This window comes from Nilaparvata lugens, chromosome 7 (assembly GCF_014356525.2).
Source record: "Nilaparvata lugens isolate BPH chromosome 7, ASM1435652v1, whole genome shotgun sequence".
Classification (NCBI taxonomy): Eukaryota; Metazoa; Arthropoda; class Insecta; order Hemiptera; family Delphacidae; genus Nilaparvata; species Nilaparvata lugens.
The window spans coordinates 4,696,546-4,721,766 of NC_052510.1; the positions used below are offsets into that span (position 1 = coordinate 4,696,546).

The window sequence follows — 25,221 nt, forward strand, 5'->3', positions numbered from 1 at the left end:
AAATTTTCTACCAATTTATTAAATTATAGACTACAGCAGCACTTACCCTATTCCTTTTATCGATAAAATTGGGTACATTTTTGAAGAAAATTATTTTTGTCAATGACAACTCTGGTTTTAACGTAGCATAAGACTTTCTATAATAAAAAATATTTCTAAGAAACTAATTTGGTTGTTATGCCATCATCAAACTTCTCTAAACTGCAAGCTTAAACATCTGTTATCTCAAGTAGTGGGGTCCACGTTATAGTGTCGGGGGCATTATATGGGCCGTGGAATCTAGCATTGAGGCCCACATAGATCGATTGGGGAGGTCAAGATGAGTTCAACAGTGTATCACAATGTAAGTAAAGAAAGATGGAAGAACAGCGTTGTCAATTCTCTGCTTTGCCACTGCCTTTCATTTAGGATAGCTGACATCTTATTATAATTGAACTAACATCCAAATTAGATGCTGTAATCCACCCCGTAGACTTCTGCTACTGCAAATATTGACAACAGGGTAAACAGCCAGATGGAAATTCGATGAGCGCTACTATTCAAATATTATTTGTCAGCCCGGGAAAATCTCAGTAATATCTTAGTAATTTTCATCTGTAGGATAACATACCATTATATAATTATGATGTAATAATGATTGTTTATTCTTGTTTAAAATGATAAATTATCTTTCATTTGTCATGAAATATCACAGGGATTCTTCTTTTTTCAGAATCGTCTACAACTTGGTCCATGAGAATGCAAGAACTAACAATGAACTACTTTTGCTACATTCCCTGGAAGACGGAGTTTGCTTTAGTCTTCTTCATTCATTCACTCTAAACAGTGTTTGCTTTTGTTTCGTAAGTCTTCTTCATTCACTCCTTACTTCAGAGTTTGCTATAGCTGTTAGAGTCCCCTTCATTTAATCACTCCAAACAGAGTTTGCTTGAATTGCTTGTACTTCTTTCATCTACCCACTCCAAACAGAGTTGGTTTGAGCTTTCTTTATTTACTAAACAGAGATGACTTGAGTCTCTTGATTCTTCTTTATTTACTCACTCTAAATAGAGTTTACTTGAGTTGTTTCTTGAGTTTCCTTCATTTACCCACTCCAAACAGAGTTTGCTTTTCTTGAGTTTCCTTCATTTACTCACTCCAAACAGAGTTTCCTTGTGTTGTTTCTTGAGTTTCCTTTATTCATTCACTCGAAACAGAGTTTGCTTTTCTTGTGTTGCTTCTTGAGTTTCCTTCATTTACTCACTCTTAACAGAATTTCCTTCATTTACTAAATCGAAACATAGTTTTCTTGAGTTCCCTTTCCTTCATTTACTCATTCCAAAAAGAGATTTCTTCAGTTGCTTCTTGAGTCTCCTTAATTACTCACTCCAAACAGAGTTTCCTTGGGTTGCTTCTTGAGTTTCCTTTATTTACTCACTCCAAACGGAGTTTCCTTGGGTTGCTTCTTTAGTTTCCTCCATGTACCCACCCAAAAGAGTTTTCTTAAGTTTCTTCTTGAGTTTTCTTCATTTACTCACTCCAAACAGAGTTTCCATGAGTTGTTTTCGAGTTTCCTCCATTTACTCACTTCAAATAGTTATTTCTTGTGTTGCTTGAGTCTCCTTCATTTATTCACTTCAGACTTTTCTAGTGTTGATTGAGTTTCCTCAATTTACTCACTTCGAGCCAAGTTTGCTTGAGTTTCCTCCATTTACTTACTTGAAAGGACTCTTCTTGAGTTGCTTTTCGAGTTTCCCTCATCTACCCACTTCAAACAAATATTTCTTGTTTTCTTTTGTTGCTTGAGTCTCCTTCATTCACTCACTCCCAAAATGCGACTATCAATGAACTACTTCTGCTTCATCTACTCGCTCCAAACCGGTTGCGTACTACTCTCCACCATCCTTCTCACCCTGGGTTTGGCCATCCTCCTGCACAACCTCCCCTACCTAGACTCCAACCTGGGCACCTATGTTCTCCTTTTCTTTCTAATGCTACTTTTCTCCACGGCACTCTTCACCTACTTTGCCGCCTTCTCGGAGACTGATGTGATGGCGAGGTTCGCGCTGTTACTGATGGTTGTCACGACCATGCTCTGGTTCACGATGTCTTTAATGCCGTTTTTCGCTGACGACAGCAATGCTAGGATGATCCTGAGGGATGCCTGTATCAGGTACAGGTGTGGAGAGAGTTTATGGCTGGTGGACATGGATTTCAGGAGGAGGATCGTGAACTATGATGAGATGATGACACCGCTACCGTTGGCGCCCACGAGCACGACATTCAACACCGGGCCGACAACGACAACGACAACGACAACGACAACGCCGCGCGACGACAACTGGTGGGCTAGCTTCCTGATGGGTGGCAGAGTGACGCTGCCCACGCCGCCCGAGGCCTTCCCCACCCAATGGGTGTCCTGGAGGCAGGACCGGGAGGTGATGATGGCGTTCCCCGAGGACGGGTATGAAGGGGTGTCCAGGCTGTGCTGGGATCGGGTCAGGCCCATGTACAGGGATACCAAGTGGAACTTTCAAATTCAACGCCTCACCCAAGATGATCAGATGAGACGGTTGAGATTAGATGACAGTGCGGGAGGAGAAGGTGAGGCAAGAGCTGGGAGTGGAATAGTGGGAGGTGGGGTTGGAGGAGAAGGTGGGGGAAGAGCTGGGAGAAGAGGAGTGGGAGGTGGAGTTGGCGGAGGAAGAGCTGGGAGAGGAGGAGTGGGAGGTGGAGTTGGTGGAGAAGGTGGAGGAAGAACTGAGAGTGGAAAAGTTGGAAGTGAAGTTGTAGGTGGTGGTGGGGGAAGAGCTGTGAGAGGAGGAGTGGAAGGTGGAGTTGGAGGAGAAGGTGGAGGAAGAACTGAGAGTGGAAAAGTTGGTGGTGGAGTTGGAGGAGAAGGTGGGGGAAGAGCTGGGAGAGGAGGAGTAGGAGGTGGGGTTCGAGGAGAAGGTGGGGGAAGAGCTGCAAGAGGAGGAGTAGAATTGAGAGAAGGAGTGGTTGGAGGAGAAGGTGGGGGAAAATCTAGGAGAGGAGAAGTAGAAGTGGGAGAAGGAGTGGTTGGAGGAGAAGGTGGAGGAAGAGCTGGGAGTGGAGGAGAAGTTGGAGGAAGAAGAATTAAAAAAGAAGTAAGGGAAGGATCTAGGAGAGAAGTAGGAGGAAGAGGAAGTGATGGAGAAGGTGGGGAAAAAGCTGCGAAAGAAGAAGTGGGAGGTGGAGTTGAAGGAGAAGGTAGAGGAAGATCTTGGAGAGCAGAAGTGGAAGGAAGAGGAAGTTTAGGAGAAGTTGGAGGAAGAAGAATTGAAGAGAAGGTAGGGGAGGATCTAGGAGAGGAGTGGGAGGAAGAGGAAGTGAAGGAGAAGGTAGAGAAAAAGCTGCGAAAGAAGAAATGAGACGTGGTGATGAAGGAAAAGTAGAGGAAGTCTAGGAGAAGTTGGAGGAAGAGGAGTTGAGAGAGAAGGTAGAAGAAGATCTTGGAGAGCAGAAGTGGAAGGGAGAGGAAGTTTGGAAGGAATTGGAGGAAGAGGAGTTGAAAGAGAAGGTAGAGAAAGATCTAGGAGAGGAGAATTGGGAGGAAGAAGAATTGAAGGAGAAGGAAGAAGAAGTGATGGGATTGAAGAAGGAGGAACAGAAGGTACATTTTTCCGTGAGAAAACACATCCAGTAATATCAGGTTCAGATTTGGGAGGAATCAACCATGATAAAGAAGGCGTCATTGATGGAACTACAAAATCACCAACCAAATTCGATACTTCAATTGACCACAAAATACATCAAGATAATCCACCACCACAAGATACCTCTATCACTTTGAATAGAGTTAATGAAATACATCTTAGAGTGAAACGACCCAAGGTTTCAAGACATATAAGTAGTAAAACTGACACTGAAATCTACTCCATTGATGATCATTCAATTATTGGAGATGTCGGTTTCACAAACGGTTATGATAATCCTCACACCGTGGCAGTTCTGGAAGAGAATCCAAGAGAAACTGAGGAGGTACTGGAGACGGGATCTACAGTGTTTCCTGAAGGAAATATTGACAGTTCTATGGTGACTGGTCGTGGAACTAAGGTTGGCACTACGGTGGTAGTAAAGGAGGAAAATCCGAGGAAAACTGAGGAGGTACTGGAGACGAGAACTACAGTGTTTTATGAAGAAAATTTTGATAGTTCTATGGTTACTGGTCGTGGAACTAAGGTTGGCACTACGGTGGTAGTAAAGGAAGATAATCCAAGAACAACTGAGGTACTGGAAACGGGAGCAGTGTTTTCTAGAGATAATATTGATAGTTCTATGGTTACTAGTCCTGGAACTACGGTTGGAGCTACTGAAGATGTTCTAGAAGAGAATCCAAGAAAAACTGAGGTACTAGAGGTGGGATCTACAGTGTTTTCTGAAGAAAATATTGATAGTTCTATGGTTACTGGTCCTGAAACTACGGATGGAACTACCGTGGGTGTTCTAGAAGAGAATCCAAGAACAACTGAGGTACTGGAAACGGGAGCAGTGTTTTCTAGAGATAATATTGATAGTTCTATGGTTACTAGTCCTGAAACTACGGTTGGAACTACCGTTGTTGTTCTAGAAGAGAATCCAAGAAAAATTGAGGTACTGGAGGTGGGAGCTTCAGGGTTTTCTGAAGAAAATATTGATAGTTTCATGGTTACTAGTCATGAAACTACGGTTGGGTCAGATGTATGGATACCATCGGATTATGAGTCTTCTGAAGAGAATATTGACAGTTTTATGGTTACAGGTCTTGAAACTACGGTTAGATCAGATGTATGGATACCATCAGATTATGATAGTGAGTCTTACGGCAGCGGTGATGATACAGAGGCCTCCACTGAAGTTCCATCAACAGAGGGAGATGTAAGGTTCTCCACAGCATTCAACTCGTATGATTCTGAGGGTGATGAAGATATGGAGAGAGAAGGGGTGACTGTAATGGTAGCACCCGAATATGATCATGATAGTAAGTTCAATGACAGTGGTTATACTGAAGTTCCATCAACAGAGGGAGATGTGTGGGTCTCCACTGAATTCAACTGGTATAATTTGGAGGGAGACCATGGGGAAGATATGGAGAGAGAAAATAAAAAGGAGAATGGGAGAGCGACGAGAGAGAAGGATGAGAGGAAGCAGTGGAGGGGGCTAATGAGGAGACAAGTGGAAGGGAATATTGGAGACTATGTGGAGCCTCATAGAGAAGAAAAACTAAAAAATTCAGATGAACCGAGGGAAAGAGAGAAAGGGAAGAATGCTGAAGAGGGTGAGGGAACGACAGAAAAATACAGCAATACAAGGAAAGCTGTATTATATCCAGATTATGATTATCCTCAACCTTTTTTTGATGAAGATAATTTACCTACATTTGTAGAAGAATCTAATAATGCAGATTCTACCTTCAAAAGACATCATAGATCAAGACGGATAGGTTCATCCAGTCAAGTAGAAGATATTTTGTCTACACCGATTATAGGAGACACACAAATTGAAGCTTCTATCTCAACAAAGCCTCAGAAAAATGATGCGTTGAACATTAGAACTAAAGTAGATAACATTGTAGGAAGTTTGGAACCACCAGAAAGATCAAGTAAAACAGAGACTGATTTCAGACAAAACCATGTTTCGCCTTCATCCACTTTAGAAAACCCAGGAACCGATGGATTGAATTTGGAAAATAATCTGGAAAATACAAGGATAAATTATGCAACAGTGACAATAAAACAGTTAGATCAGAGAAGAATTAGAGATGAAGGTGTAGAAACTTCAATAGATAGAATTCTAGGCGATAGTTCACAAGTAAATTATAGCGGAAATGTTGTCGAAAAAACTGTGACACGAAATGGGTTAGATGAAGCAGAGATTAATCAAGATGTGAATGAAGTAAGAAATAATAATGTTACAGAAGAACTAAGAAATAAAATTGAAAAACTTACGGCTCATTATAATAATCTAAACAGAACTGCTGAAAATCTATCAAATCATAGCAATAAGTTCAACAAAACTTCTACAAATCTAAAAAGTCACAACGATAGTCTAATGGGTTTGGAAAATTCTGATTCAATTAAAAATAGAATCCAGGTGAATGGAGATAAATTTGAAGAAAATAGTACAATCGTTTTTGGAGAGTCATCAATGATAACAACCGATCAAAACTTTCGTTCAACGGAGAATGTTACGGCTTCAAAAATATTGAAAACTATACTAGAAAATAACAAAATTGACAACTTTTTTGAAATCCCTACAAGTACAGAAAAGTCTTCAGGTGACTATTCCACCCTGATTGCGATAGTTATGATACTTTGTATCCTCGGTTTTTTTATGTTCAGCTGCTTTGTAGTGTATTCTTATAAGGAGGAATTGAAGAGAGCAAAATCTAAGAGAGAGAGACTGTCATCCGAGTCTGGTTCCAGGAGAGAGAGAAAAGATTGGGATAGATCGAAGGAAGGGAGAGCTAGAGATGGTAGTCGGCCTTCTGGTTCCAGGGAGAAGCCGAGAGAGTTGAAAAGAGAGAGAGGTAGAAATGAATCCAGGGAAAATCCGAGAGAATTCAAAAGAGCGAGAGGTAGAGATGATTCCAGGGAAAATGAGAGAGAATCGAAAAGAGCGAAAGGTAGAAATGAAAATGATAGAAGACGGTCAACTGATTCCGATACCAGTCAGGAAGTGTGAAATAATTGTTGATAATTATTATTTTGGTGGAAAATTATATTCAGGAGAGATTTTTGGATTGATCAAAAAGAATTATCATCGAAAAAGTAGAGATGAAAAAGATAACAAACACTCCTCTGATTCAGATTCCAGTGAGGAAGTGTGCAATAATTTTTGATAATAATTATTTTGGTGGTTGAGAAATTATATTCAGGGAAGATTGTTGGATTAATCAAAAAGAATTATTGAAAAAAGCAAAAAGTAGAAATGGAATAGATAACAAACGCTCATCTGATTCCGATTCCAGTGAGGAAGTGTGAAATAATTTTTGATAATTATTTTGGTGGTTGATAAGTTATATTATTTCGGATAATCAGTGAATTTTATTATCTTGTTGAAATAATCAAATCTAGTAATTCAATAATTTATTATCGTGGAATAATTTCATGTATGTTGATAATCATTTTTGTGGTTGATGAGTTATATTTTCTCAAATGATCATTGAAGTTGATTATCTTGTCGCCTGTTGTGATATTTTCAAATGATGTTCAATCAATGTTGTTACAGTTAATCACTGATTTATCTCTAGTTCATTATACATTGTATATTACAATAAAAATCATGTTGCTCTAAGATTTATGACTTATTACCATATTTATTCATTTATTTATTTATTTAAATCACAATGGGAGCACACGGGAAAATCCCAAAAATTGCTCCCTAATCAAGAAAATTATCACAAAAAACGCAATTTCAAAATATTGAAATGAGCCCCGGACACATGAAGATGATCGTTAATAATATCACTAATCAGTCTATTCCTAAATTTTAGTTACTGATTGAATAAAATCAGATAAATGTCTATAACCATTGTGGTTGAGTCTAACAGTAATGAAATGACGTAATTTTACGGTTGTCTGTGTTGTAGTGAAGGTGATGTTGTGGTAGATATCCACATTGAATTACAACACCTTGATATTCTGAAAACCACTAATTTTAATAACTTATAACAGTACAACACTTATTCACTAATTCAGTCTTATCTTAGAATAATAGCTCAGTTATAGCCTTTCCTGTTATTTCACATTCGAATTCATCAAGTTTTACTTTCCTTGCCCCTATTACCATAGGTAAGGGAAGTATTGCTTCCCGAAAAAAATTAAGGTACCCCCATTTCTAAATTTCTATACATTTCAAGGTCCCCTGAGTCCAAAAAAGTGGTTTTTGGGTATTGGGCTGTATGTGTGTGCGTATGAGTGTATGTGCGTCTGTGTACACGATATCTCTTCTCCCAATCAACGGAATGACTTAAAATTTGGAACTTAAGGTCCTTACAATATATAAGGATCCGACACGAACAATTTCGATCAAATGCAATATTCAAGATGGCGGCTGAAATGGAGAAAATTTTGTCAAAAACATGATTTTTCGCGATTTTATCGAAAACGGCTCCAACGATTTTGATCAAATTTATACCTAAAATAGTCTTAGATAAGCTCTATTAACTGCCACAAGTCTCATGTCTGTAAAAATTTCAGGAGCTCCGCCCAATCTATGCAAAGTTTGATTTTAGATTCCCAATTATCAGGCTTCAGATACGATTCAAACAAAAAAAATTGAGTGGAAAAGATTGAGCATGGAAATCTCTACAATTAATGTTCAGTAACATTTTCACCTAAAATTGAAAATAAGCTGGAAATTCGAGAAAATGTGATTATCCAATTGCAAACTGTTGATTCTATTAAATGATTCACTATGAAGAGATAGCAGACCTTGTATGTCTCCAGCGTTATTGTCCTTTCACCAGCTGGCTCCGATCTTTGTTTATAAGTAGACTTGAGATGCGTGTGTAAACTAGCGTCAGGTGATCAATTTTCATAACGGCAAGGAAAGTTGTGTGAGTGCGCCACACCAGATTTTTAAGTTATATTCATTTACTAGCCGTCAGGCTCGCTTCGCTCGCCATATCCGTCTTGCCAGGGGGCTCCTCCCCCTGGACACCCGACTGGATCGTCCAAGAATGAGATCAGCAGGCTCGCTTCGCTCGCCTGCATTTTTCATTTGAGCATTTTTATCATATGTTAGAACAATCCAGTCGGGGGTCCAGACTAAACGTCTGGCTAAACGGATATGGCGAGCGAAGCGAGCCTGACGGCTAGTAATATAATATTCCCAGGATTGAAGTAGCAGTGCCCAATCAATTTTTCCTCGATAAATGCATTTAAATCTTCAACTTGGTGCCAACCTAACAAAGTCAACTCAACTTAATGCCAACCTGACAAAATTATTAATTCAGTTGCCAGTTAACAACTGTTTCGAAGAGGTACTCTATATAGATTATAGTTCTATAGTAACATATGATATGGGAATTTCAATTATAATTAAGAGATTGGGAGAAGAAGAATATACATGCTAAAAGACGAACTTTAGACCCTTAAAAACAACCCTTGGAGTTGAAATATTGCCAAAAGATTTCTTAGTGCGCCTCTAAAGGGCCAACTGTACATACCTACCAAATTTGAACGTTTTTGGTCCGGTAGATTTTTAGTTATGCGAGTGAGTGAGTGAGTCAGTCGGTCAGTCAGTCAGTGAGTGAGTGCCATTTCGCTTTTATTATATAGATAATAGCTCAGTTTCCTTTCCTGTTATTTCACATTCGAATTCATCAAGTTTATAAGTTATGTTTATATATATGTATCTCAAATCTTATCAATAAATGTTTTTGAGCAGCCCTGATAATGATAAAAATGATTCAACCTATTCTACCTATTCTACAAAATTGTATCAGTGTCTACATTGATCTTTATCTATTAATGATTGAATTGATCTACGAGTGAGGCCTACGTTAACGTGGGTGATATGAAGAAACGAACAGAAATAATCACGTGTGTGTAAACAGTAATAAATCACACGCTGTGGCGGTGCAAGTACATAGGTCCGCGTCAGCACTGGCTGAACGGAAAGCATTTATGCTACTCACAGGGATCACTGACATATGAAAGTGAACCTCACGAGCGTGATGCAATGATACGTTGTAATGATAACGTGATACCACGTTAACTAGGCCAGGTTTGCAGCATGTTATTCTGTGATTACACTTGGTACAGTTTTGTGTACATGATCGTGTGTGAAACTGTGCCAGTATATCTGTAATTGTATTGTTGTGGAGTAAATTGTAACTGTGCCAGTATATCTATACTTGTTGAGATATAGAGTACATTGTAGCTGTGCCAGTATATCTATAGCCGTAGTGAAGTAGTATATGATGGAGTATATTGTAACTGTGCCAGTATATCTATAGCCGTAGTGAAGTAGTGTATGATGTATATGAGTATATTGTAACTGTGTCACTATAACTCTAATTGTAGTGATGTAGAGTATATCATTTGTTACAATGTATCATTGTGAAAAACAAAGATACATTTATCAGAACTGATAAACTGTTTTATAACTTAAGACCTGACACATCTTTGAAAAATATTATCCACGATTCAAAGTTGAGCTTTCTAAGAAGACAGATCATGTATAATATGAGCACTAGATTTATAAATATTTTACCTTTTGATTTTGAATTAAAAGTCCAAGATAGAATGATTGATACTTGGATTAAGGAGAGGTTCTTTTTTCACTGGGAGCGGAATGGTGGTAGTGCCAAGTTGATTTGTCTTTTTTTGTCATTTAAAAATTTTTTTCTCATTTAATTTTGTTTTTCATTAGTTTTTAAGATATCTATGTATTTACTCGTTTATTCTTTTTAGTTGATCTACTTTTTCAAGTTTTTTATTTTCTTTTTATTTATTTATTTAATACTCCCACCAGCGGGCAAGATGTTTTTTCTTTTGCTGGTGGCGCCTAAAAAATTCTACTTTTATCTTAGGTTTTAATGATTAGTCAAAGTTCTATTCTATGTTATTTCTTAGTTTAAGATATTATGTTTTAGTTAGACTTGTCTATTTCAAATTTTTGTAATGTATGAATTTTTTTGGCAAATTTCAAATTTCAAATATTGTTGACCGAGCGAAGTAAGGTCTATAGGTGCGTAGAGATTTACGCGCCGCAAACATGAACAATTCATTTTTAATCAGCTGATGCCAAGCTTTTTGTATCCTATATTTTACCGTTTCTGTAAAAATACAGATATAGTCAGCTGATTAAAAGTAAATTGCTCATGTTCGCTCTGTACGCACCTTAAGATTCAAGTCGACGGTTTGGCATTTCTCTCAATGTTTAAATGTTTATTATGTTGCGCATTTGTATGTTTGTATGTCTGGCCGTGTCTATTTCTATAAGGTAGGGTTCCAATACTTTTTATGATGCGTGCCCATCAGTATCAATATTCTCACATTTGAAAAACAAATTTTATAGGTGATTGAAAATGAAATAAAAAATGATAAAATGAACTGAATGCCGAAGAAATTATAATTGACCGAGCGAAGTGAGGTCTAAGATTCAAGTCGACGGTTTGGCATTTCTCTTAATGTTTAAATGCTTGAATGTTTAAATGTTGCGCATTTACGGCGAAAGGCGGTAAAAGATTTTCATGAAATTTGACAGGTATGTTCCTTTTTAAATTGCACGTCGACGTATGTACAAGGTTTTTGGAAATATTGCATTTCAAGGATAATATAAAAGGGAAAAGGAGCCTCCTTCATGAGCCAATATTAGAGTAAAAATCGGTCTGGTCATTTTTGAGAAAATTGTGATAGAAATTTAACAAAACTCATTTTTCTCAAGAATATTACGGAGCTCCTGAAATTTTCCCAGAAATGAGACTCATGTCAGTTGATAGGGCTAATGAATAGCTATTCTGGGTACAAATATTGAAGAAAATCGTTAGAGCCGTTTTCGAGAAAACCGCGAAAAACATGGTTTTTTAGTCATTATCCGCCATTTTTTCCGCCATCTTGAATTGAATTTTATTGAATTTATTGTTGTCGGATCATCATGGTATAAGGACCTCAAGTTTAAAATTTTAAGTCAATCGGTTAATTAGGAATGGAGTTATCTTGTTCACAGACATACACACATACACACACACACACACACACACACACACACACACACACACACACACACATACACACACACACAGCCAACACCCAAAAATCATGTTTTTGGACTCAAGGGACCTTGAAACGTATAGAAAATTTGAATTTGGGGTACCTTTATTTTTTTTTGAAAGCAATACTTTCCTTACCTATGGTAGTAGAGCAAGGAAAGTAAAAATCAGACTATAGAATTATCCATCATAAATCAGCTGTCTAGTGGACTATAATGCTACCCGTTCAAAAACATCGAACATCTTGAAAATGTATCTTTCCATCAACGTTAGTAGACAGTTGACTCTAATACTACCCGTTCAAAAACATCGAACATCTTGAAAATGTATCTTTCCATCAACGTTGTAGACAGTTGCAGCCAGACCTGATAACAGCGCTCACACTCACATTCCGGGACGACACGTCACGGTACGATAGGACAGAAAGCTCTATGTTTATTTAGGATTTTTTCTAGACATTTTAAATTGATGAATCATTCATTAATTTTTGAGAAAACATAACAACAGGTCAATGCACTTACTGAGCGCGAGGTCTACTGTTCACAGAACTACTAGTAACTGTGCTGTCTCTTTTCTGTTTAGGGCTACTTGTAATATAAATAGAAATAAAATGGGTACTAAGATCTTTATTTCTATTTGTAACTGTGCTAGTTGTTGATGTAAGGTATATTGTAACTGTGTCAGAATATCTATGATAATTATTAGAGATGTAGAGTACAATGTAACAATGTCAGTATAACTATAGTTGTAATGGAGGGCTCAGAAACATAATGGTGTAAGTCACTTTTTTCCAGATTTGAGTTATACAGCTGTACAGCCTCTGAATTACCCAATCTTTCAGTGCAGCATACTGGTGTGAGTCAACTTATCGTTTTCACCACTTGATAGCAGCACCTACTTGGCACCCTCAACCAAAGACTGATTGCCTTTGGAATCATAGTGAAGCAAGTTGACTTACACCATTATGATTCTTCACTCTTTCTCAACTCAGTCTTTCTGCATTTTAGCATCATGGATGACGCTAGTATTGACGATTATTTGTTAGAGCTTGATGAATTTGATGATAGTTACACAGATAAAGACTACAATCCTCTAAAAGACAAAGGATATTCATCAGGTAAGTAAATGTTTTGTTTTAAAGTTTTTATGATTGTAAATGAAGTATTTTCAAACCACTGCTACAATGTATGAGGTTATGGATTGATTTTTCCAAAGAATGATTGTTTTTAAATTCAGTTCTGTAATCACATTATTACTCAACTGTTTTACTCAACTTACTAGGGTTAAAAGCCTAGTATTTCTTAGTAATATTACCTAAATACCGTTCACAGTGGTTTTGTTATTATGGGTCTAGCCATGAGTTCATTAGTAACTCACGTAAAAGTAGGCTAACAAGCATGTTAATGTCATGAAGAACCATTACAATACCAATACATTATTTTATGCCCTCAAGCTTAATAATGTTGTTTTTATTTTTCCAGATGATGAACCCATGGACCACTCGTACTCTAGGCCCATCAGAACACGAGCTCGAGACTATGCAGACACTATGCCTGGACCCTCCAGTCGCACTCCTGCTTCAGCCAGCCTGCCTGGATCCTCCAGTCATACTCCAGCTACTCCTGAACTTAGTCACACTCCTGTTTTAGATATTGAAGGTAACTTTTCCCCATTTATTGCAATCTTTTCAGTGTAATACACAAAACAGTCAGTATATTTTAAAGCAGGATTTAAACATTAGTGTTTTCTGTCCACAGATACTGAGGCCGGTCCTCACATTCAAGCTGGTCCAGCAGTTGAAGAGGCAGCTGATCATGACAGCCCTGCAAAGGTTTCATACAATGGAGACAATGAAGGTAACTTTCTCCATTATTTATTCTACTCTTTGTTCAATTACACAAAACAGTTAGTATATTTTAAAGCAGGAATTAAACATTAATGTTTTCTGTCCACAGATACTGATGCCGGTCCTCACATTCAAGCTGGTCCAGCAGTTGTAGAGGCAGCCGATAATAACAGCCCTGCAGAAATTTCAGACAATGGAGGAGAAGTACAAGTAGGCTGTCAGGAAAAACCATTCAAACCTCGTAAACGGCAGAGAAATGGATTGAGTAGGGAGAAAGCAAAGAGGCTTCGAAACACTGGCCAATCGTATATAAATGTTAAGGGTAATATTGTACCACCTAAGTTGTTCCAGAATGTTGATTGTGGTTGTCCCAGACGATGTCTTGAATCAGTAACAAAAAATGAAAGACAGAAGCAATTTGAAAATTTCCATAAAATGGCAAATTTTGGAATACAAAATGCCTACTTGTGTGGCCTTATACATCAAGTCCCTGTTCAGTTTAGACGCCCTCGCTCCGGAGAAAAAGGTGGAAAGAAAAATACAAACTTATTTCATTTTCAAAATGAGGGTAACACAGTGCGTGTATGCAAGAAGTTTTTTTTGAATACCTTTGCTGTAAGCGATGGGAGAGTTAGTAGAGCCCTGAATAAAGTTAGAGATGGATATGCCCCAGGTGTTGATTTAAGGGGAAAGCATGTAGCTTCACAAAAAATCACTCCAGCTGTGGCGGCCAAAACCGCAATATAAACGTTGCTCTGACTCTGTTGAAGTTGACCCAAGAAGCTAGTTGTAATATTGATACCATCGATCTCAAATTTATGATATCTGGGCACTCCTATTTGCCCAATGACGCTGATTTTGGAAATATTGAGCAAGCAGCAAAAAACAAACCTGTATACACGCATCTAGACTGGTACAACATCATCGCAACTGCCAGGAGAAATAACAAATTTCTTGTAGTTCGAATGGAGGGTGACGATTTTCTGAAGATAGACAAACTGTCTAAAGCAGTAACCAAAAGAAAACAGAATATCAATGGGGAACAAGCTCACTGGCTGAAAATGCAGTGGTTAAGGTTTGAGAAACAAAAACCATTCTCCATTCAATACAAATACACTCTCAATGAAGAGATGCCATTTGAAGAGATTAGTTTGAAATCTTCAAAAATTGGTCGTCCCCAAAACCTTTCCCAAATAATACAGGACAAGTTTGATGGACCAAGGAAAATTTCTGCTCTGAAAAAGAGAGACATGGTCTTTTTATTGAAATACATACCTCCTATACATCATGCTTTTTTCAAACGATTAAGAGGTGACAATGATGAACAAGATATTGGTCCACTGGATGACAGTGAAGATGAGAGTGAAGTAATTTGAATAAATCAGGTATGAGAACAAAGTAGAAATTTTAATAAATCAGGGCATCATGGAATTTTCATAGTGTAATGCAACTGAAATTAACATGATGTCTCAATTTATTAGAATTTCTACTTTGTTATCATACTTGATTAATATTATTCAATTTATTTCTACTTTGTTCACTACTGAAATTATGACAATGTGTTGATTTATTCAACTTATTTCTACTTTGTTCTCAGTCTGAAATTACAAGAATGTGTGATTTATTCAATTTATTTCTACTTTGTTCACTACTGGAGTTATGACAATGTGTTGATTTATTCAACTTATTTCTACTTTGTTCTCATTCTGAAATTACAAGAATGTGTTGATTTATTCAATTTATTTCTACTTTGTTCACTACTGGAATTATGACAATGTGTTGATTTATTCAATTTATTCCTACTTTGTTCTCATTCTGAAATTACTAAATAAAAGACTTGTGAAATGTTTGATTAACAACACTGATATTTGTTATTTTATACCTACAACTCATTATGGTGTAAGTCATTTTATTGCATGCATAGTGGTGTAAGTCAGGAGCTCCCATAAAAAAAATTAAAAATAGAAGAAATTATTAAAAATTAAGCAAAGTTTATGGTATATTAAGTAATTTTAACATTTCAAGTATAGAATCATGTAAAGAAAGTATCTCTACAGATTTCACTGAGTTTTCTGTAGAGCCAAATGCAAAACCTTTGATACTGAAAAATTAGCTTTTTTGACTTACACCATTATGTTTCTGAGCCCTCCGTAATGATATAGACAAAATTGCAACCGTGTTAGTATATTTATAGTGTAATCTAGTATATCTGTTGTATATTGCAGCTGTGCCAGTATATCTATAGTTGTAGTGATGCAGACACAAGTGAATAACATTGCAACCGTGTCAGTATATCTATAGTTGTAGTGGCATAGACTCGATTGTAACTGTGCCAGTATATCTGTAGTTGTACAGATCCCATGGTGCGTGATAGTATTGATAACAAGATAACAACCTTATCGCAGTAGGTGATACAGAACTTCATGCTGTGATCTCTAGGTTAGCAGTTTTGTAGCACATTACGGTAGCTTGCAATACTGAAACAGTCTTGCAGTAGATTTTATGCAATGCAGTATTTTTCTCAAGGATTTGGTGAGAAAGCTATTTGGTTTTTGTGTAGTTGAGAAGTTGATATTGTGTTAATTATTCATATTGAATGAAAAAGAGTAAGAAACTGTCAAAAAACCACAGATTTATTGATACTTAGAAAGTTGAAGAGGAATGGATTTCATGTTGCTTTCAAGACCAAACCGATTTTAAATAGTCTATTTAGCTGGAGTAAAGATTAAATTGATATTTGGGATAAAAGTGGGGTGTACAAACTTAAATGTGGTGATTGTAATGCTTGTTATGTGGGTCAAACTGGTAGAAGTTTCAAAAGTAGAATTAAAGAAAACATCAGAGATTGGAATAAACAAAATGGGGAATCTAACTTTGCAGAACATTTGATAACAAATAGTCACAAGTTCACAGCTAAGAAGAATGTTGAGTTTCTGCATGTTAATAACGAAGGCAGATCTTTGAATATTCTAGAGGCTTTAGAAATAACAAGAGTAATAAAATTAATGAAAATTCTAAGTATAGTTCAAATGACTAGATTCATTTCAACCAATACAACACTACGAATTTAGTTTTATCATAAAATTGTAAGCATACATTAGTCAATAGTTTTTCCATTTACATATTTGTTTTATTATCTTTCACACTTGTTTTCTTGGTTATTATTTTGTACTGAAAGTAGATTTTGTTATCATGGCGATTCTGTTGCTTAAGCCGCCATTTTGTCACACCGTTGAGTGGGAGGAGACTGTCTAGCTGGGCCAATGGCAGGCGTTCATGCCCTTGACCATTAGTAGTATTCGCCTACTAATATAAATTCTGCTGCTCTTGTATTTAGTTTTAGTTTATCAGAGATTGACAATGGTGTAATAACCGAAACCGGTCTTACTAAGTATCAATAAATCAGTGGTTTTTTGACAATTTCTTAGTCTTTTTCGTTCAAAAAGATATTTGGGTTTGGGATAGAATATAATGGAGAATTGAAAAATTGTGAATGAGGAGAGAATATCCTCGGTTTAAAGTGATGTAGAGTAGATTGGAACGATTTCGTTAGTGACTCTAAAATAATTATTATTAAACGAAAATCCCAATTAAATGCTGTAAATCACCCCGAAGACTTCTGCTACTTCAAATATTGACAACAGGGTTAACAGCTAGATGGAAATTCAATGAGCGCTACTATACAAAAATTATTTGTCAGCCCGGGAACTAAAATACTGACTCTAAAATAATTACTTATCCAGTGTAGAATAAAGTTCATGTAGAATAAAATAACTGGGAAAAATAAAGTTGAGGTGGGCCTATACATTTAGTAGCCTATACTTGAATAAGAAATATAGATACTGGTCCTCACGTACCGTATTTGAATTTTTAAAGGTCACACACCTTTACCAAAAATAACTACTAGGACTAATAGCTTGAGTAAACAGTCAAATTTGGAGCTTGAACGCCCTATACTATGGGATATCTTCTTATGCTAACTTTTCTTTATGGTACGGTATAATATAAGCAATGGATAAAGTATGATTATAAGAAGCTATAGTGAGGTCCACGTTATAATGGCAGTGGAGAAAGATAGGAGAACAACGTTGCCGAACCTCTGTCAATGCCTTCTATAGACGGTAGCTGATACAGGTTTATTGATATAATATTAACTGTTCATTCTCGTTTAAAATAATCAATTATATCTTATTAGGTAAGAAATTATATTTTCCAATAATTTCATAATGATTTTTCATAATCAAGATGAGATATTTTGTTGATTTATTATTTTTCTACATTGTTAAAAAGCGATCTGGTAACACAGCAAAGAGAGAAAGAGATAGCGCTATCCGCTTTGTTAAATGATAAACAAGGATAGCAATACCATTGCTAATCAAACACTGCCATTATAACCTGGACCTCACTATAGAATAGTTTTGGGGAAAAAAGAGGTTCAATAGTTGATGTAAACTAAATACAATCCAAGCATACTGGACAACCAGTTCAATTAATCTTTGATCTTTGTTTCATAATGGTCGTTTACATAAGGTCCTTTTCTCATCAATTGATTGGGGAATCCCACACATCGACAGGTCTATTGTTTTGAACCTGACAGTACAATGAAGCCCATTGTTTCCCCTTTTGACTTTTACTTTCCCCGACGACTCACAAATGATTTGGAACTGGTTTCCGAAATTGAACTTTGTGACCTTTCTATGGTAATCAGATTTTTCACTGTCAGTCTTTTCTATATCTAGTAACATCAATCTTCCCTCTCATTCATGCTGTCAACTTGTAGTGAATTTCAATTACATAGCCTCTTTGGACTGCTGGCAATTGAGTATCTACTGGTTCCATATTAATTTAATTTTTCTTTGACGCTGTCAGCCAAACTTTGATCTCGTTTATCTCTTTATTTCGTTTTTCTTTCATCCAAATTTTATATTTTATTTTAAGATTTCATGAATTTGATCGCATTATTTAGACGTGGCCCGAATGCCGAGTTTGCTAGGTGAGTTCCACTGAGTCACTGTTGACGTTAAACAAAATAAAACTGTAGAATTTGACAATATATGTGTGTTTTTGTTTCATTTTGCTAGATGAGTAAAATATCATTATGATCATAAGGGAAACCTGAATCTGAATGGAGGCATGGAACGGTCAAGAGCTTTGACGTGTCATATACTGCGGGATCGTTGCTTCCTTAATGCAGTTCAGTAATTGTGACGAACAAGTAAAGTAAAGTAAAGTAAAGTAATACTCCTCCTTCAACGCCGGTGGAATTGGAAACAATAACTGTCAATACCATTGCTAATCAAACACTGCCATTAGAAAGTAAACCTCACTATATTTAAGAGAAGCCCTAACGAGAAAATATATAATGCTACAAGGAGTATAAGTTTCTACCAGATAATGTTCTGCACCAGTATATTCTGTGAAATTTTACATTAATTTTTGTTCTTTGATCATGAAAATGTAATAAGATTATTCGAGTTAATCCATTCACTTTGTAGATATTTTTTGGTATCACCAAATAGTATGAGCAAAAGTGATATGAGATATGTGAATGTTTCTTATTTTAGTAGATAATTTTTGGTATCACCAAATAGTATGAGTAAAAGTGATTGATTGATTGATTGATTGATTGATTGAGTACTTTATTTATGTAGATTACAATATATACTGGCTTATACACTTATATACAATAGCTTACAATACAGCAAAATTATAGATGAATTTACATAATATAGACTAATAATTATTGAACTGTATATGATATGGAAAAGCAGTTTGTAATATAATAACTATAGATGATAATCATATTGTTATGCATCTACATAAATTGGCGGAGCTTTGGACATATCAATGTCCATTCTTCGGAAAGAATATTAAAAATATCATCCCCACTAACTCTCTGATATGAGATATGAGATATGTGAATGTTTCTTATTTTAGAGATATCAATGTGAAATATTTCTTCTGTTTGGTTTTGAAGCATCTAAATTTAAAAATCTACTTTGTGAAAATGATTAAGGAGTGAAAATTCTGTGAAGTGAACAACTACAAAACTAAAGCTGCGTTTACACCAAAGTTAATAACAAAATGTAAATAACTTAATTCTCATAGATTTTATTAGATTGAACATAACTTATCATACACATGATGAACATATGTGTTTCTCAAGTTCCGTTCAATCTAATAGAATCTATAAGGATTTCAGGGGTCTCCAACCTTTTTTATCCAAGGGCCAAATTGTTAATTCCTGGGAGGCTTAGATGGCCAATAATAAGGATGTACATGGAATTTGACTTGTTGGACCATTTGCTAATATCTCGCAATGGTTGATCGCTGCTTGTTTACAGCTAATTTTACACTTATTAAGAAATGGAGTGGCTAGTAAGAGAAGAGTTCTGAACTCACAGTTGTTGTCAAAAATTTGTATAAATATATATTTTTTAAAATCTGTTGCAATAACTCTCGGCGGGCCGGACAAAATCTATCCGCGGGCCGGATGTGGCCCGCGGGCCGTAGGTTGGACAGTCATGGATTAAGTTATTAACATTTTGTTCAGCTTTAAGCTGGGTTTACACCAAAGTTATTAACATAATGTTAATACAGTAACTTAATCCTTATAGATTCTATTAGATTGAACGGAACTCGACAAGCTCATATGTTCATCATGTGTATGATAAGTTATGTTTAATCTAATAGAATTTATAAGAACGTAGAAAAGAACATTTTATTAATAACTTTGGTGTAAACGCAGCTTTAACCTATTTCGGACTATGTGTAACCTTATCTAAATTTGGGAGAGGAATAGCACAAGGTTACTTTATTTTTTCTCACCCTATCATTTTGATGATTTACTTACTGTATAAATCAATAAAGAATAGTAATAGCATAGAGAAACAATAGCGTAAGTAGATATCCCACGTTATAGGGCGTTTATGTCGCAACTTTTACTGTTATCTCAAGCCGATAGTCCACGTATTTCTTTCCCAAAAAACTCTGTGACGCTGGTAGTCTCTCATATTGTGCCGTTCATACACTCTCACCCGGCCAAAACAGTAAAAAATCTGCAATAATCGATAGTAATCGACTTGAGATAACAGTAAAAGTTGCGACATAAACGCCCTATACCATGGGATATCTATTTACGCTATTGTTTCTCTATGGTAACAGTAAAGGTATCTGGTTCTATCTGATGCAGCATTCCAAAACTTTTAGACAGAAAGTCAGAATTTCTGTGTGACTTTCAAACAGTTTACCACATGGCCGACATTCGACTCCAGATTTGTTGAATAACACAGCAATACAGGTAGAAAGAGAGAGGATGAGGGATAGAAAGAAAGAAAAAGGAGACGGAAAGACGTAGAAAGGAGAAAGAGATGTTGTGCAATTTCCCTCTTTTCACTTTTTATCAGAGTTGCTTGAGTCACCTTGCGCAACACCAATCTCGGAACCGGATTGGTCAACTCCGTATTACTATATATTATCCAGTAATCCCATGTTTCCACCATTGATACATATCTATATTCATAAAATTACCACTCTTCAAATTATAACCATTCGACCAATATACGAAAAATATTATTACGAAGCAACGTTGTGTTTCCAATATTGAAAGAGGCCCTGAAATTGATCAGTTGCGACCTGAAAACTCTGACACCAGACCTGAGCCAGCCAGGTCACACGATATTACTATTATTTATAAACAGCATACAATAATCATAATGTGGTAACACTATATTAAAGTCGAATAAATTAATTCCAACTAACTCCAAATTCTTCTAATAGTACCATAAATGAATATTTATCAATAGAAACTAGTGTGCATTTTATAGAGTGATTCTAGAGTTATTGTCCCACTATTTCTCAATACTTGTTGACCACTGACCACATTCAAATGAAATCAATGACCTCAGTTTATGCAATACATGGATTTTTATCCTTGAATAGAACGTTCCAGATCATATAAAATGAAACTCCAATGTTCTGAGAATGTTTCCTAAGACCTACTTTTCTCGAATTCTTTGAACTGATGCTTGAATTTTGATTGGTTGATCATGATTTTATTTATTTATTCATTTATTCAATCATTCAGAATTATACAACTTACAGAAAAGTACCACAGGCTAACTTACGCCCAAAACGGTTCCAATTCTAATTTATACAACAGTTCAAATGTAGGTAGAGGTTATGTGTCACTTCAAAACTCTTTAATTACACACTCAAATCAAAAACTTAAAAATCATTTTAGATTGAAAAAATACTTCTAAAATGAATTGAATTAATTACAAATCAATTATGATAGATCATAAATCATCATAAAAAGTTTTTATAACCTCAAATTGGATTATTTTTATCGAAATCAGGGAGAGAGACAGTTTTGGGTTTATCCTGTTGATTCTCTCCCAATCATTAATTTGATATTGTAATTGTGGAATGTAATGAATGATGTATAGGAAAATTATTTATAAATTTATTTCTTCTATTATTATTTATTCATAGACAATAAGACAATAGACACAATCCAGGTGTAAACAACAGGTATTCGTCCAAAGCTGCTCTCAACCTTAATTTAAAGTGAACAGTCCAGGAGTTATGTAGAGTTCATGATTTGATTTACACACAATTCATATATCCTCAATAGTAGGCAGTTGAAAGGCAGAGAGAAACGGCAGCGCTGTTCGCCTATCTTTCTCAACTGCCATTATAACGTGAACCTCACTATAGCCTACATACTATCTGGTTACTATGAGATCAAAGCGTGCTTGACTGAGAACATACTTAAGAACCTCCTTAAATTTGGCAGGTACGTTCTGATATAACATCCGGAATACTCAATCTCCAATATTTTGTAACTTTATACATCAGTATTGGACTACGGTAATTCAGTAAGGCAAAGAAAGTGAAAACAGTAGAAATCAAAAATCAAACTCATGTGAAACGAAAAAGCAAATATTCAATTACAAAAAGTAGATTTCTAATAAGTTGAAAGTTACTACATATCATATTCATATAAGCCTATCTAAATACCTTATCAACTTGATCATACTCTTCAAAACCTTTAATTATGTCCCAAAAAATGTCCAGCAATCATAATTTTTCCCATGTCAATGTCACTTGAATTTAATTACTATTTTTGTTTGCAATCCTTCTCTTATCAAATACACTATAATTAAAATTTCTATTGATGTTTCTTCACTTTTCACTCATTTCTTGAAAGACAGTCACCATAGTGAGGTCCACGTTATAATGGCAGTGTTTGATTAGCAATGGTATTGCTATCCTTGTCTATCATTCAACAAAACGGATAGCGCTATCTCTTTCTCGCTCTGCTCTGTTGGGGTTTTCATAATGAAACAATCCACTATCAACTATAAAGAGGTTCACGTTATAATGGCAGTGTTTGATTAGCAATGGTATTGCTATCCTTGTCTATCATTCAACAAAGCGGATAGCGCTATCTCTTTCTCGTTTTGCTCTGTTGCCAAATCTTCTTCTAACAATGTAGAATTATAATTAATTAACAGAATATTTCATCTTAAATATGACAATGTGTTGTTTGTTATGATATCTCTTTCTCGCTTTGCTCTGTAGCCAGACTGTCTTTTAAAAACGTATAATTAATAATTATTTAACCACATACTTCATCTTAAATATGACAATTTATTATAAAATTATTGAAAAATATAATTTCTTGCTCAACAAAATATGATTTATTATTTTAAACGAGAATGAACAGTTAATATTACATCAATAAACCTGTATCAGCTACCGTCTATAGAAGGCATTAACAAGACAGAGGATCGACAACGTTGTTCTCCCATCTTTCTCCACTGCAATTATAACGTGGACCTCATTATTGGCTAAATATATGTTGTTATTAGTTGAATATGAGTCATCTTGAATTATGAGTGTAAAATAATTATGCTATATTTTCTCATCAAATGAATTATTGCTTCCTTTTTGAATACTATATTTTTCAATTAACAAAAAAATGTTGATTTTCGAAGATTATTGGTTCTTCAAGAACCTTCATTTTCCAAGAACTTGCAAAAAGCTGCAAGCTAATCGACCAACTCCATCGATATAAAACATATTTGTATTTTAAATTACGGTAATGAACAAATAATCAAAACCAATGAATCTATATATATAAAAGCGAAATGGCACTCACTCACTGATTGACTGACTGACTGACTGACTGACTGACTGACTCACTCACTCACTCACTTGTATAACTAAAAATCTACCGGACCAAAAACGTTCAAATTTGGTAGGTATGTTCAGTTGGCCCTTTAGAGGCGCACTAAGAAATCTTTTGGCAATATTTTAACTCTAAGGGTTGTTTTTAAGGGTTTAAAGTTCGTCTTTTCGCATGTATCTTTCTCTTCCCCTCTCTTAATTATAATTGAAATTTCTATATCATATTTCTATAGAACTATAATCTAGATAGAGTACCTCTTCGAAACAGTTGTAACTGGCAACTAAATTATAATTTTGAGAGGTTGGCATTAAGTTGAGTTGTCTTTGTTAGGTTGGCACCAAGTTGAAGATTTAAATGCATTTATCGCGGAAAAATTGATTTGGCACTGCTACTTCAATCCTGGGAATATTATATTACTAGCAGTCAGGCTCGATTCGCTCGCCATATTCGTTTAGTCTGGACCCCCGACTGGATTGTCCTAACATTGATAAAAATGCCAAATGAAAAATGCAGGCGAGCGAAGCGAGCCTGCTGATCTCATTCTTGGACGATCCAGTCGGGGGTCCAGGGGGCGGAGCCCCCTGGCTAGACGGATATGGCGAGCGAAGCGAGCTTGACGGCTAGTATGATATATTTTGTAGTACTGGCATCCCAAGTCGAGGACGCTGGTATTCAGGTATTCATATTAAATAGTTCTCCAAAGAATAAGCCTCGTAAAATATGTACTTCAAATTGTAGTTATATATTATAGCGATAGCTTTCTTTAGTATAAGATTGACTTCAAACTTCCAGAATTCCCAATAAATAATGTTTGTTCTTCAATTTGAATAATAGTGACAGTTGAAAGTGAATCTCATCACTGAGAATATACTTTGATTCATATTAAATAGTTCTCCAAAAACTGATGAATAAGACTCGTAAAATATGTACTTCAAATTGTAGTTATTATTATAGCGATAGCTTTCTTTAGTACTAGCCGTCAGGCTCGCTTCGCTCGCCATATCCGTCTAGCCAGGGGGCTCCGCCCCCTGGACCCCCGACTGGGTCGTCCAAAAATGAGATCAGCAGGCTCGCTTCGCTCGCCTGCATTTTTCATTTGAGCATTTTTATCATATGTTAGGACGATCCAGTCGAGGGTCCAGACTAAACGTCTGGCTAAACGGAAATGACGAGCGAAGCGAGCCTGACGGCTACTAATATAATATTCCCAGGAATACCTCTGATTGAAGTAGCAGTGCCTAATCAATTTTTCCATGATAAATGCATTTCAATCTTCAACTTGGTGCCAACCTAACAAAGTCAACTCAACTTAATGCCAACCTGACAAAATTATTAATTTAGTTACAAGTTAACAACTGTTTCGATGAGGTACTCTCTCTAGATTATAGTTCTATATTAACATATGATATGGAAATTCCAATTATAATTAAGAGATTGGGGAAGAAGAATATACATGCTAAAAGACGAACTTTAAACCCT

The 25,221-nt window shown here is 36.0% G+C and overlaps 2 protein-coding genes across 4 annotated transcripts in view; one reads left to right on the forward strand and one right to left on the reverse strand.

The window, feature by feature from the left end:
* The window catches only part of LOC111051621 (O-acyltransferase like protein-like), a 135,740-nt gene that overhangs the window by 56,842 nt on the left and 53,677 nt on the right, over window positions 1-25,221 (reverse strand). The window lies entirely within an intron of this gene.
* Window positions 12,701-15,383, forward strand: LOC120352528. The gene is made up of 3 exons (XM_039433481.1): window positions 12,701-12,818; window positions 13,183-13,331; window positions 15,160-15,383. The coding sequence occupies exons 1-3, from the start codon at window positions 12,713-12,715 to the stop codon at window positions 15,208-15,210; spliced, it is 306 nt and encodes a 101-aa protein (XP_039289415.1). The 5' UTR covers window positions 12,701-12,712; the 3' UTR covers window positions 15,211-15,383.